The following is a 15,919-nucleotide window of genomic DNA, read 5'->3' on the forward strand; positions in this document are numbered from 1 at the left end:
GTCTCTTATTAGCCAAGTCTTCCCCTTGGTCTATCTAAAGGGCATCATCATGTAAAAGTCCATTATGATTTTGGGGAGGATGTTAAAAATTTATATTATTTTGTATATGACTCAAGATAGCTTGCATTTGATCTTTATGTTCTTGCATATGGGTTCTATTATCCTCAAATAATATTTTATTCTTAATTTCATTTTTATAGATACTAAGGTCTAAGGAATCAGCTATTAAAGTTAAGTTTCTAATTTGATATTGGAAAATTGAATTGGATGCCATACATTTTTTGTTTTAATATGAAGAAGGACATGTGTAAAAAAAGATTATAGATGGGAGAGAGAAATGAATCCAAAATATAAATGTCAAATAAAATGAATTTTTAAGTTAAAAGAACTTCTAAATAAGGTAGGGGGTACAAAGACCTCTTATGTCCCTAGTTCTCCTTAAGCAATTTAGGCCCTTTTGGCAAAGATCTTTTTAACTTCAAACATATACTAAATTTAATACAAATATTTTCATGCATGTAATTTTGAATTCAAGAAAAAAAAAATTCTTTGATCTATAAGCCTAAAGCTCTTAAGATGGAAAACAATTCAAATTTTGATAAATAAACAACTAGTTTTACGACAAGCAATTAAAACAGAAATTATAGAAGGTTATGTAAAGTTTTATGCATATCAAGGTAATGTTTAATTTTCTTAAGGTGGAGCACGCCATTATCAAGATTTTTACTCAAGATAAAAGTTTATGGCTCACACAAGGATATTGGCTAAATTTTATGGTGGAGTTCATTAATTGCATCTCATGCATACACTATAGACCTACAAAATAATGAACTACATATCCAAGCTATCAATATGAAATAAATATATCATAAAAAGAATATTTTTGACCTCAAACTTACTGGACTAACTCTCAAGCTTTTGTAGGCAATACAATTATGAAATAAATTAGGGCTCTACTAATCCTTTGCAATGCTTAGGTTTTCTTTGATATATAAAAATTATAAAATCATCACTTAATATACACAAGTATATGTGCTGAATCAAGTAATATAGTGATAGAGTAGAGTATCGATCCCATAAGAAAGATGTGCTCACTTACAAATACTAGTACTGTCTACTAAAATTATAACAATTATCCCACTCAATAAAAATGAGGTAGTGGAGATTCAATCACTTAAAAAAAATAGATAAACATAATGAATACACTATGTGGATATAATATTTTGAATTGATAAAAATATAAATAGCATATTTCATTACAAGAAAATAACATATTACTGAGAAAATTTGATAACAGAATATAATCATTTTCAAGCGGTTTTGAAATTTACTAGCTGATTTCTGCCCAGAAATTTTATGCAAGTAAAACCTGCGTAGGAAAATTTTTTCGTCGAGAAATTCACTCCCATAATACCTTTCTGGCAAAGAATGCTGCTAGAAAATATTTTCGGTGACTATCCAGTGGATAACGCCGTCGAAAAATAAAAAAAAATAATTATAAACTAAAGTCGCCAAGCTACCAACTATATGGCATACCAACTAGAGCTGTTTGCCCGCACAGCTGACCGCCCACCGGGTTGCCCTACCAGGATGCTTGCCCTCACAGCTACCTTTCTGTGCTGCCAACTTCCCTTCTGTGCTACCCGCCCGCCTGACTGCCCCGCAATGCTGCCTGCCAGCCTGTCGTGTGAAGGCCATGGGATTTGAACTATGTTCAAAATATATTCCAAATTCCCAACAAGTTTGTCAGAAGAGCAAATGTGTTAAACTGTTACTCTTTTTTAATTTAATATATTCCAAACGAAAAAAAAAGAATTAAAAAGTAATTAAAATAAAATATTAAAAATTAATAATTAATTAAATTAATAATTAATTAGACTAAGATATTAAATTAAGAATTAATTAAAATGCATTATTAAATTAATAATAAATTAAAATATGCTATAAAATTATTAATTAATTAAATTACGGATATATGAATTTTTCAAAAATTATGAAAGGTCGTCGGAAAATCAACTGGAAATTTCACTAGAAACAAATCCGTCGGAAAATCTGCCGAAAAATCAATTTGAAATATTTCATCATAAACCGCCAGAAAATAGTCCGCCGAAAATCCACCGAAAATCCGCCGATAATGACGATTTTCCTATAGTGTTTTTTCTAATGATTCACTTTTAATTGTGATGTTATTCAAAACATATGCATCCCTACATATCTGTCCAGCTTGTAGGAACAAAGGATGTATTTCTTCTTAAGAATTTAGTACATTTCATATTCTATGCCTAAGCATGACACATACTAATTCAATATTCCTAGTTCTACTATCTTCCCTATATCGAGGCCCTGCATTACACCTAATTTTAACTACATTTATAGCCCATTATATGTATCACTGAAGATCTTCTAATATTGAAAATATATTTTTAATCATTTACGAAATAAGAGAATTCATTAATACTACAAATTATACTTACGTCATCATTCCAAAATAAGAGAATATAGCGAGACATGGAGTATAACTGAAGTAAACTCATTTTTATTGATATCATGATATAAAAAAAAAAAATACAAGAGATAGATATCACCAAAAGGGTTAAATAGATATCTTTTACACTCCCCTTTACTTACAGATTTGTTTCCCCAAACACAAGTCAAACACTCTAATAATGGTATCATATTATTCACTAAATTCTCTTAGTTGTCACCTTAAGGGAGTTTCAGAGAAGCTCATTGAATTGGATTGAAATTAAATAAATGATTGAACCTCTTACAAATATAACACAATTACTATTTATAAAAAAACACAAAATAGACGTTTGGCACTATAAAGATCAATACCGCTGAGCCCAATAAATGAACTAATGCTGCTGCATTATTTTTCTGGTGCCGTTGCGGCGCTTGCTGATGTGGATCAATTCCTTAGTGAACAGTCACGTCACTTCACTGATAGATCGTGTCCTTGAAAAGTTATAACTACTACGCTGCGGCATTAATGACTTTTAAAAGCTCAGCGTTGTGAGGGCAATTTGGGCGCTGAGGCGCTATGGATTATGACACAACACCACTATGCAATAGAGAACTCAGCATCACGAAGTTGATATTTGACCATTGTGGTGCTGCAAAGTTGATATTTTGGCGCTTCGACGGTGGCTTTGATGGCACTGTGGCGTTATTTGTTGGCACCATGACGCCATGTAAAACATAAATTTTATACATTTTCTTTATTTTCTTACACATTACAACTAAAACAATACATTTTAACTAAAAATATAACACTTAAAATAACACATTATTTACACTTATGAGTCCACCATAAAAAATGTTTTCTTAGTTATCTAGAAGTTCCTAGAGGCTTCTTCCCATATTCACTCTAATTCCAAATATGATGATGGTGAGTAGCTTTTTGGTGAGATTAAAGGCTATAAAATGCTATAAAATTTTTGTTCGATATTTAGATAAGTATTTTGAAATTTATGATGGAATGATCATGGTTTAGAAGAGCATATTAGTAGAAATACCAAGATTATTCTAGTTCGGGCCGGTTTTGGCTAACTAGAAGATCACATTAGAGAGTGACATTTATGTGAGAAAATTGCTATAAATATGCTAGAAGGTTAGCTAGTGATGTGAACGTGTGACTGAGAATTGTTGGTAGAGTTTGTTGTAGTTTGAGAGGATGTTGAAGTATGAGGAAATAGACTAAGTCCAAGTAATCCTTATTTGGGCTAATGGCTATAAGAAATTTTTTAGAATAGTTTTACAATTTGATTGCTTGTTTATTTATCTTAGAAGATGCTTATTAAGTGGAGGAAGAGTTGTGAAAAATATAATTTTATTTTAAAAATAAAATATTTATAATATCCACAACAGTTTTTTAAAAAAATATATTTTTTTATGCAGAATATTGCAGTCATCCCAAATAGACCCTTAGAACTCGACAAATTACAATCATAACATCTTATGTCCACACGACAACAAACACACTCGAATCTCTGAAAACAATATAACAAGTTGCATGTAGTCATGGAACGTATTGGTGTTGTAGTCTACAAGCTGGAACAACCCCGCTTACCATTAGACCACTAAATGCAAACAGCTTGTAACAGAGTATTTGATGTAACGAGAAGGATTACAAACTGAGAAATCTACAATAGTGACAACTGTAGAGCAACATGTAACTCAACTTGATCTATTAGTTGTGTTTTGGCAACTAATCAAAAGAGTTTGGATTCCGTCATATATATATATATATGATGTGTATATGAATTTAATCCATTTTAATAACTGAACCTTACAAAATTACTCGCAATGATCACTTAGGTACTAAATTGAATATTCTGAAATCACATGAGCCACATACAAATAGTCGATGAACTACTTTAATTTTTTTTTCCTTTGACAATAATATGATTTACTAATACTAGTCAAGAAAGAAAGGAGATACATTAGGGACTTACTGAGTTCACCGGACATTTGAAGTCCGCAAAAGATTTTATTTGAGAAAAAATTTATTTTTCTAACTTTTCCTTTTAGAGAGCTACAGCTTATTTTTTATCAGAAATTTCTACATAAAAAATAATTTTTTACAACTATATAGTAATAAGAAAATTACTATCCAACTTTTTTCGGAAGGATAGATATCTACTAGACTCACAATAGCTTTAAAAAGATATAATTTTAATATAACGACAGTTATTTTTATAGACAACTACAGCTACCTAAATGAAGCTTACATGTAGATTGTTACCTCGGGCGAGTTTGTAGATAGAGAGAAGATTGTGAGATATATGAGGAGCATGTAAAAGATTAGGTAATAGCAGCTTACATGTAGGAGTTGGAAGAAGATCATGACCTGTGTGATGAATAGGTGTGAGATGTGACGAAGCCTTTGAGTCAAGAAGCCATTCGTTTGGAGGCGTTGAGGAGGACATGAATGCCTTTGGAGTAGAGCTGGTAGACGTTGGGTTGTAGTTGATGTTCATATGGTACCAACAGTTATTTGCAGTATGTCTTCTATTGTTGCAGATTTGACAAATGGTAGGTGTAGACGAGATGCAACTGGGAGGAGGATTACGAGAGTCTTTGTTGGTAGAGTTTTGGTAGAAGCATGAACGACCACGAGTATCTCTAGTGTTGCGAGTAGTATAGAGAGTTTGGGAGGGATTAGGAGAGGATTGGATTTTGGCAGAGTATGTTGTAAGGTTGATCTCTTCACTGATGAGCATAAAATAGAAGTCGTTAAGAGCAATGGGCGTAAGTTTGGTCCGGATTGAGATTTTGAATAATTGATATTGGGGAGGGAAACCATTGAGGGTGTATAGTATGACATCTTTAGGGTTGATGATAGAGCTAGCAGCTGAAATGTTGTCTACCAAGATTTTGATGTCAGTGTGATATTGAGTCAATTAAGGTCTTCATGAAAATGTTGTGAAGATCATTCTTGAGATGAATGACACAAGAACGATTTGTGGCTTGAAGGTCACTACAGGAAAAACACGCGAATACCGTCGGATGTTCCGGCGGAATTTTTTACGTCGGTCAATACGGCGTTTATACCGGCGCATCATGCGAAGGAATAATAACGGCATTCTTTCTGGCGCATCCGGCGATGGAAACTTCCCGACGTCCCATGCGCCCGTGATAACGTCGAAAATTAGCAGCATTTCATTATTACCGGCGGACTTTACGGCGGATTAGGTCCGACGCAGTTACCGACGGATAATACGTCGACTATTTTAAACTCAACGACTTGGAACTGACGAACTAGGCGCTGGAAAACGTTTCGGTGTCCAAGACGCCGGAAAATCCGCCGCCGAAAGCCCTATTTCTGAACAAACCCCGTCTGGCTGCTCATTTCATTCTGTCATTTCTCTTGCATCTCCGGTCTCTCTCGTCGCCCCAGCATCGCCCACCTTAGATCGTCGTCGCCGAGCTTTGTAGACATTCACGTGACGTCGCCAACGATCACCGCCTTCGTCGCCGGCGAAAGGAGACTGGTTTCGCAAAATTCGACCGTCAGTTTTCGCCGCCTCTCGATTTTCCGCCGCCTTTCGATTGTAAGATTTTTTTCTTCATGTTATTTCTTATTAGACATTTGTTAGAGGATGCACATATTATTTGCTAGAGGATGCACATATTATTAGATGTTTTTTGTTGATAAATTTTTCAAAATCAATTTGGATTCATGCCAGGTAGGTTTATTATGGAAGTCAAACATTTATTGAGAGGTTTGATGGAGAAATATAGAGAGAATAAGGAGGATCTACATATGATATTTGTTGATTTAGAGAAAGCATATGATAAAGTTCCAAGAGGAGTGCTATTGAGAGTTCTTACAAAAAAAAAGAGTTAATAACGCTTATATTCAAATCATTAAAAATATGTATGCATTAGCTATTACTTGTGTTAAAACACAAGGTGGTTTGACAAAGTAATTTCTTATTTCGGTTGGATTACATTAAGGATAAGCCTTAAGTCCATATCTTTTTACTTTAGTCGTAGATGTTCTCATTAGACATTTACAAAAGGATATACATTGGTGTATGTTTTTTGTTGATGATATTCTTCTTGTTGATAAGACTAGAGATGGAGTTGAAGGCAAACTTGAATTATGGAGGTCAACCTTATAGTCTAAAGGTTTTCCCTTAAGTTTGAAGGAGACTTTTCTACCGCACAACAAGCTCGACGCAGTACAAAATATCCCCATCTATTTCACCATCACTTGAATTTTACTGTTAATATCTCCATATATTAAGTTTTAGATCTACTTACACGAAAATCTTTATACTCTAAAGTTGACCTCCATAATTCGAGTTTACCTTCAAGTCCCTCTCACTAGGTCTATACGATGAGAATATAAAATTAAGAAAGTGAGAGAGGGAATGAGATCGAGCAAGAAAAGCCTATGTATGTAACTATATGTGTTTAATAATTTTTATTTTTAGTTTAATTATATATATTTATATTCTACTTTCACCGGTGACATTTATGAGTGAGCCAGATTTCATTGCAGGTGTGGAAATGTTGGATACATGGAAGAATAGAGGTAGTAAGAGTAGAGCAGAGTGCCGCTGCCAAGTTTTGATCTATTAGGAGCCATTAAATATAAGTCGGGTTGGGGATAAAGCTTGAGTTAGAAGCAGAAATGGTGGAAGGTGGAATTCCTACAATGCTGAGCAGAAACTTGGAGAAGCCGTTAGTTGTGAAGAGCTTCAGAATTTGGGATTTCCATATAGAAGAAGTGTCGTTGGAGAATTGTGTTGGGATAATGGCTTTAAGGTTATAGAGAACAAACTTCAAGGAAGCTAGAATATGAGGATCTGAAGGGGATGAAGATGGAACAACTTCACCAAATTGGGAGGACGACTGGTCCATTGTTGAAGCTTATAAAGCTTTGATACCATAAAGAACTAATATAAGGGTATCATAGCTGTGGATGAGTAAAAGTTCATTGATTGTATTTCCTGAGTAGGAATGTGAATATATAAATTTACAGGTGGTGGTGTTACCCTAATGATGCCACCCACAATTGTGGGTCCCATTACTCCAATTAAGTCCAAATTTGAAAAGGAGGGGGCAACCAAGGCTTAGGAGGGAAATTTAATTAGGAAAGTTTATGTATTATTATTATTATTATTATTATTATTATTATTATTATTATTATTATTATTATTATTATTATTATTATTATTATTATTATTATTATTATTATTATTATTATTATTATTATTATTATTATTATTATTATTATTATTATTATTATTATTATTATTATTATTATTATTATTATTATTATTATTATTATTATTATTATTATTATTATTATTATTATTATTATTATTATTATTATTATTATTATTATTATTTAAGGAAAGTTTATGTATTAAGTGGCATAAGATGTTTAGGGTTAGGGATCCTTGATTTGTTTTCTATTGGGGTTCTTTGATGACTTGGGCTCTAGACTATCTTGTCTAGAGATTTGGGAGAGACGATCCTCCTCTCGAATTGAGCATCTATTGTATCTTATTTTCGTTCTTGTTTGGCTTTGATTTTCGTACCACAATCTATCATTTTGGTGATGATTTCACACTGTTTTCCACCAATTGGTGATAGTTTGCTTGCAAACTCAAGTATTACCCTTAGGGTTACTTGCAAACTCAAGTATTTCCTATCATAGACGTGCTTTCACATTACACGTGTAAGATAGATATTGCTTTTGGTTGTTAGAATTATGTGATGTAAATTGCCTTGTGCTACTCCATGAAGTGTGCTCATTATCAGTCACTATTAGGGCTTCAATAGTACTAGATTGGTTTATCAGACATTTATGAAGGTTCTCATAAGAGTAACAGACCTCGCCTTGGACTCAGGTGACATGCAATTTTTGTCATCCCAAGCCCGCGAAGGACAGTTATAGCCGCCCTAATCTGAAAAGCTAAAGTTTTAGAACTAAGGAAGTGTTGATCAAGTGGAAAAACCTCCCTGACTACCATGCCATATGGGAGCCATATGAGAGGATGAAACATCAGTTCCCTTGTTTTCACCTTGAGGACAAGGTGATTCTTCGGGAGAAGGTATTGATAGGCCGGTTCCTCTTGAACGGCCCAACCAGCTCGTCCAGGGCCGGTTCGCGTATATAGGAGGCGGGCTAGTCCCACCTCCCCTAATGATGCTGCCCGCAATAGTTGGTCCCATTACTCCAATTAAGTTCAAATTTGAAAAGGAGGGGGCGACTAGGGCTTCAGAGGGAAATTTGAATAGGAAAGTTTATGTATTAAGTAGCATGAGATGTTTAGGGTTAGGGATGCTTGATTTGTTTTCTATTAAGGTTGTTTGGCGACATGGGCTCTAAACTATCTTGTCTAGAGATTTGGGAGAGACGATCCTCCTCTCGAATTGAGAATCTCTTGTATCTTGTTTTCGTGCTTGTTTGGCTTTGATTTTCTTACCGCAATCTATCATTTTGGGGTTGATTTCACCCAGATTTCACCCAGCTTGAGCAATTGGTGATAGGTTTGCATGTGAACTCAAGTATTACCCTTAGGGTTACTTGCGAACTCAAGTATTTCATATCATAGATGTGCTTTCACTTTACACATGTAAGATAGATATTGCTTTTGGTTGTTAGAATTATGTGGTGTAAATTTCCTTGTGCTGCTCCTCCTGAGGTGTGCTCATTATCAGTCATTATCAGGGTTTCACTAGTACTAGATTGGTTTATCAGACATTTATGCAGGTTCTCATAAGAGTAACGGACCTCGCCTTGGACACATCAGGTCTTATGCAGTTTTTGTCATCCCAAGCCCGCAAAGGACAGCTACAGCCGCCCTAATATGAAAAGCTAAAGTTTCAGAACCAAATAAGTTCTGATGTCTTCGATTGTGCAATCGTTCACATCAACATAAGCATTATATCGATCATTGCTTAGTAGAGTAGAGTGAAGCAACATTAGATTAAAGCAACAGAAGTCATCAAATGCCAAAAAATTAATATAAAATGATTTAAATTGAGAACAGCTAATCTAAGACTGCTAAAAAGTTGGTTGATAACAGCTAATCTAAGACTGTTATTCGTACGCACTTTTTTAGGGTTCTTTTTGGTTTCAATATTTGATTTAGGAACCTCCCTTCAACCGACAAAGTATTTTTCCACGTTTCGGTAAGTATTAAGGAGCCCAACTCATAGCCCAAATAAGAATCGATGGATTCAGGACATATGAGGATGCCGCCACGTTTCAGAAAGTATTTTTCCAACAAAATCATCTAGCAATGATTGAAGGCTAAAATTAGTCCACTTGTTTTAAATTACTGTCTTCCTTTTGGGGCTATAAACAAGCCACATATAGCCATTGTTGAACACTAAAATCATACCTAATACAAAGAGAAGCAGCTCCAATGGTAACTGGAACCAACTCAATGCGACAAACAGAGTATTAAGCAGAAACTGCTCACATTCATATCAATCTTTTACCAAGATGAAAGCAAGAAAAGAAGTTTCATAGGTGCATTCACCCTTTTATCATATAAAGGCTCAAGCTTTCTGCATTACTTTGGAACAAGTGCAGATTTAAGCTACTTTTATAAACTATATTCTTCAATCAATGCACGTCTAGTTGCTCAAGCTAGGGGAACTCTTAAAGAAGAAACTGGTCATAACTCTGATCAAATTGGCATCACGGTTCAAATAGAGTTGCTTATTAAAGTAAACAATTTTCTTAAATAACTCTAGAGTTAAACCAAAGAAATTTTTGGCCAAGTTCTATGGTTAATGTCTTTTCTAGCTCAAGCAAAATGACAATAAATCATTAAACAAAACAGTTGACAATTCTTTGCCTTTATTTTTGTCTATGATACTCCCCACCATCACTTCTAGATCACTATAAATCACAATTGAACAACGGGTGTTCAAAGAAGGCCGATACTATGGATGGATAGCGTGAATAATAATATAATTGATCCATGAGGTTCCAGTCAGTGCTGGTTATGGGGTTTGATGGCTCAACATCATCTTGCTTCAGACTTATTTTTTAATCTAATAATTGATTATAGCTCTTGATATTGGTTAGACAAATAGTTTATAAATAGGCCTCAATAATGTTGCTAATCAAACATACATGTATTCCCACCAGCACAAGAAGTACCATTGAAAGATCAGGAAATCATTTTGTCCCTTCTTGAAGATACTACTTCAATATGAAGTCTTTCTTTTGTTTAGAACTTTAGAATTGTTTGCCAACGGAGTGACTATAATTGTCTTAGTTTGGATCCACTGCAACTATCATAGCAATTGTATGTTGTGTTTCCATTCTAATCGTATAAATCACTTTAAGTGGATGTGATTAACTCCATAAAAATTGGAGTGGTTATAAAAAACATGGTGGAATCAATCCTAAGCACCAAAAGTAAATTGCATGAGCCATATGAGAGCACAGTGCAATAACCAAGGTAACTGAAGAGAAGCCAAATCACATGTTCTTATGATCTTTTTTTCTAGAGACACTTGAGTGCTCAAAACTGGTTGCATCGTCATTTCAGATGCAAAGGTAACTACAAGAAAAAAGAATTAGCTCAATGAATAAAATCCCCACACAAATGTAAATAATGTTGAAGAGAAACTACGAGACCACAAAATCAATGTCACTAAACCACCTAAGTAATTTAATCAGCCATAATTTTCAATTTCAATACATTTTAAACTTTAAGTAGTACCTAATAAAAGAGACAAGCAAATTATAAGTAGCAGTCACACTAAGTTGACACAAAATAATATCTCATGAAGTCTCACAGGAAAAAAGGAAAAAGATAGGGACCAACATGGTCTTCCGGCTCTTTGTAAATGATCAAAATTGTCCCCGGCTATTTAAAAGTCCTGTTAAAATAGGAACCTAAATCATCGAACGGAAGGACCAATTTGTCCCTATTAAAAAATTCAAGGAACTAAATTGATACTTTTTATATAGTCAGAGATTATTTTGGGCCATAAGAAAAAATTAGGATGCTAATTCAATCCGATTCTCAAAAAAGAAATTCAAACCCGTCTTTACAAAGGCCTTGCTCAGCCCTCAAATTTAAAAAAAAAAAAAAAAAATTTAAATATTTCCAATGACCATCTCTTCAAAAATCAAGTCATCGTCCAAAGCAAAGTATTAGCTTTAAGCTGGAAGCATCTGAATTAGTATTTCTCAGTACCTCAAAAATTTTCAGAACTGTCATCTAATTGCTTATCATCTCCTATATCCACTTCCAGAACTTCCTGATTTAATCACCATATGTATCACCATCATTTCAACCATGAAACTGAAAGTCTAATTGTATTTAAGATAACCTCACTGCAAACAACATACCGGAATCCGATTCTTGAGATAATTAGCCAACCTTGCCAGAACTGTTTCTCTCTTGTGCCAAAACCGGCCCTGAAGCCTTAGCTTCACAAAAGGACCATCCAATTCAGCAAGATGAACCTCCCCTAAAATGCAATTCTATCATTAAAACAATTTGAGAAAGCTAAAAGTAGAAAGAAGCTCAGCATAATAATTACCAGTTATGCCCACTGATGCGTCAAAGATCTGGGCAAACTGAACATGAAGAAAAATTCAATCAAATGAATCATTCAATAGCAATGACATCAACTAGGTTACTGAACAAATTGTAACTGTGCAAAAGATGAAGACTTTGGTTGAACTAGCAAATTCCTAATAACATGTGAACTGATCAAAAGTCGTCACTAGAATACGAACTCCATCTCCTTTATCAACTAAAAATATACAAAATCAAGAAAAAAATTTTGCAACTAACAATTTATTTACACAACTTACCTCTGATTTAGCGTCTATCAGAACTTGTTTGACGTTATCCTCGTTTAGATCAAGATGTGGCAGAGCAGCGGTAATGGCCGGTAAATACAAGCGCCGACGAAATGAACTCAATCTCCGGCATCGCAGGTGAATTCGGTTTACAGTTAGGGTTTGGAAAGTAGGGATTTTGACAAGAGAGGCAGAGAAATTGAGAGAGTGGGGGGAGAGAGAGTGGGTACGTAAAGCCATTTTGTGGTTGATGTTTTGAATGACTTGAAATATTTCTGTTCTCCAATCTTATCGCAAGTATTATGGGGTGGGCTAATTTTTTTAGGAGCTTAATTAATATTTAATTAAGGAGACGGAGCTTAGCTAAAATTTATTTAGTTAAAAAAAAGTAAATACGAAAATTTTTTTTAAAATTTTTTCCAATACTTAAAATTTTGCCGTATTCAAAAAATACAAGAAATAATTTCTTATATCCAAAATATGAACAAAATTTAATTTATTCCATTAAAAATTTTATTCAAGTTTCAATAAATTTTAATAACAATAATTATAATTATATATATAATCTTGATGTGGCACTAATCTCGAGGCCAAATTAAGCCTGAAACTTCTGAAATTAAATTCGAGACCATCCAAAATTATGATTTCAGCAAACTTATAGTCGAACGAAATGCCTCGAAAAGACAAACCCAACGAAATCAAATTCGACCAAAATCAAGTCCAAATGGGTCCAAATCTGAGACCCGAAGTGCATTTGAAATGTACAAATCATAAATTTGATGACCAAACAGTTTCCAAATGTGACATGCTTATAGTCGAATTGAGCGGCTTGGTGAGACAAATCGGAGTATAAGATCAAAAAAAAATTTACATTATTAAGGCATTCAAATATCTGGTAAACTATCCATAATTAAGGGGATTAATATCGGTCATCCATTCAAACCACTCCCAACATACAATTGATCTACCTCCTATTTACTGGCAATGCCGCTCTCAAAAAATTATAAATAGACCACTCATTCCTCATGGAAAGGTGAAGGAAGCAAGAATGGACCAGAGAAGGAAGCAAGAAAGAGAAGGAAAAGAGAGAAACTAGAGTTATTTTGCCACTAGACTCCTCGACCACCATCGAAACACCAAATGTTGCCAGACTATCACCAGGCTTCAGCCTGGCCACCCACTGATGACAAACTTCTAGCCAGCCACCAACTGACGCAGGACTTATACTCGGCCCCCGACTGACGTCGAACTCTTACTCGGTGTTGACCTTGTTTTTCTCCCAACTCTAGGTCAAAGGAGCTGACTTGGTCAAATTGACCAAGCTAGGCCCCAAGACCACCTTCTTTGGGTTTCATGGGGTAAACTAGGTCTTATGAGCCTAGACCCGGGCCTTGGGTCAACCCAGTTGACCAGGTTAAACCAAATTGACCCAAATGCTCATTATTTGATTTTGAATCAAATTCAAACTTCTTTTGATCAATCTCAAACCCTCTTTGGGTTCCATGGGTCAGACCAAGTCCTTTGGAGCTCTCATACCCTTGCCCTGGGTCAACTTGGTTGACCCAATTAGCCTAAATGGGTCTATTCAAGTTCTAATCCCATTCAAACTCATCTTATGTTCAAACCTTTCATCTCTTGGACTTAATTGACCAAGTTGACCAAGTCAAATATTGACTTGGTCAACCTAAGCTTTAAATAGGTCAAATTGACCTATTTAGGTCAAATTAAGGCCCCTTAAATGCATTTAAAGCCCTTTTAATGTTCCCCTCATTCAAATTCCATCCAAATCATCTCACATCCCTCTTAATTATCCCTAGAATAGATCTAAGCCGTTAGATCGAAGCTTAGGCTTATAAATAGGGAGTTTAGGGTTTGTGTGAGGGATTTTTTTTGAGTTTTTTTCTCTCTCAATACCTCCAAAAGCTTTGAGATTTTGTGTGATAATTCCTTCCCCCTTCCCTCTTCTTTTTCAACCAAAATCCATTGCCAAAAGCTCACCGACGGCAATCCTCCGGCAAACCCGAGGTGATTTCTCTTCCAAGGCGTCTCCCTTTCGATCTAAGGTGAATCAAGGCTCAGTATCAACTAGGAACTTATATGAGGATAGCCTACAAGCTCAATCATGCCAAGAAATCGAAGATCTAATTATGAAAACTCCTTAAAACCCTTTTGTGCAAATCCCCCTTTTTGGGAATAATAATATTGGATCCTTAATAGAGAGTTTTTCTCAAGCCCCAGGCCTGAGATGTAATTAACCACGAGGGTTTGTACATGTGGGAAATGGAATTCCATAATAAATAAACTCCACTCGAGCTAATGTATCGGGTGGGGGAAACCCCGTGACACTAATCAGGTCATGCATATTATCACACATCGGGGTGCGCTGGCAAGAGCCACTATTCTCAATGGTTAATCGTAAGTAGGATCTAATCTTCCTCCCATTAGCCCGCTTGCAAAGAGCGCGAGGGCCTGTGATCATTTCTATCCCTCGGGGTGGTGTAGTCATATACTCTTTGCACTCTATAACGTGAGCGATGTCCTTTTGGGGGTCCAAAGGTTTTATGGCGACCATGGTGGGATATGTTTCTCTTTTTATCTTTGGATCCTATATTATTCTTTCTTGTGTGTACTCTATAAATGGTACTTCCTAGATTAGGTTCTTCCTACTCTTAATTAGGTTCCCTGCTTAGCTATGGTTTTCTCTAGCTATTGTCCCTTTCCTTCCAACCTTCTAGGCCATTCCACACCTTATTAACTCTCTTTTCTTGTAATCTCAACTCTTACTAATTCTTTCAATTATATATTATTTTGGCAGTAGTGCCATGGCTTCACGTACTTCTTTCGTGACGTTCTACTTTGGCTCGGATGCACAAGTGACTCTCCCCGAGTCTCTACTGACTAGTTTGCCCGTTGGAGGGATCACTCTTGATTCCTTCATAGAATCAGCTTTCATCACTATTGGCGGGCCGACCCAGGTTGAGGCTCCTGCATTCTCTCCTCCCCAGAGGAGAGGATGAGCAGTTATGCACCCTTTTGGATGACTAGTGGCTCGGTGGACATCCCAGACACCTACTCGTCATGCTCCCCTTCTTATGCAGCTAGTGCACCCTATGGTTAGGAAGCTAGTGCCTAGATCACTCCCATTTTCTCTTAATCATCCAGTTATTATGAGACATTTACCTGTTGTACCTATTGTGCAGGCTGCTCTGGCCCCTCAGCGCCGGTAGCCAGTTATTGCTCCTCATATTGTTTCGACGGAGGCAGTTCATATTCGGATCCCCCTCCTTCTTTCTTTAGGAAGAGGGATTCTCAGACCAAGGCTCTTTCACCCTCCACCCATCAGGCTTCTATGTTCGCTCGACTCTCTCACCCTAAGACCGTCGAGCAAATCCTGACACTTCCTGTAGTTCTTGTTCCCCATGTCCCCTAGGTAGTGGGTTTAGATGTACCTTCCTCATCCACCTCTGGCCTTGGGAGAAGGGCCCGAATGAATAAAAATAGAAGACTGCATTTGGCTATGCCTGAGGAAGATAGACTAAGGATGGCAAAGGTAGTGGCTCACCATGAGCCTGTTCAGAGGAGAGTGGTCCCCGTACAGCGGGAGACACAACCAGTTTC

At 35.8% G+C, this 15,919-nt stretch overlaps 1 protein-coding gene across 6 annotated transcripts; it reads right to left on the reverse strand.

Annotated features, from left to right (window-relative positions):
• Window positions 1–1,289: 1,289 nt before the first annotated feature.
• On the reverse strand, window positions 1,290–12,583 carry LOC110116208. 6 transcript variants are annotated; one of them, XM_020849705.2, is made up of 5 exons: window positions 12,314–12,583; window positions 12,037–12,073; window positions 11,843–11,964; window positions 11,688–11,751; window positions 1,290–1,680 (listed from the first exon to the last, which is right to left on the reverse strand). In XM_020849705.2, exons 1-4 carry the CDS (start codon window positions 12,539–12,541, stop codon window positions 11,689–11,691), a joined length of 450 nt encoding a protein of 149 aa, XP_020705364.1. In that variant the 5' UTR covers window positions 12,542–12,583; the 3' UTR covers window positions 1,290–1,680; window position 11,688. The 6 variants fall into 6 exon arrangements, with proteins under 6 accessions (XP_020705364.1, XP_028550401.1, XP_028550400.1 ...); XM_028694568.1 differs by lacking the exon at window positions 1,290–1,680 and adding an exon at window positions 2,731–3,161 and having other exon boundaries at window positions 11,688–11,747; XM_028694567.1 differs by lacking the exon at window positions 1,290–1,680 and adding an exon at window positions 2,731–3,161.
• Window positions 12,584–15,919: the final 3,336 nt, after the last annotated feature.

The sequence above is a fragment of the Dendrobium catenatum genome, unplaced genomic scaffold (assembly GCF_001605985.2).
Source record: "Dendrobium catenatum unplaced genomic scaffold, ASM160598v2 fragScaff_scaffold_504, whole genome shotgun sequence".
Lineage (NCBI taxonomy): Eukaryota > Viridiplantae > Streptophyta > Magnoliopsida > Asparagales > Orchidaceae > Dendrobium > Dendrobium catenatum.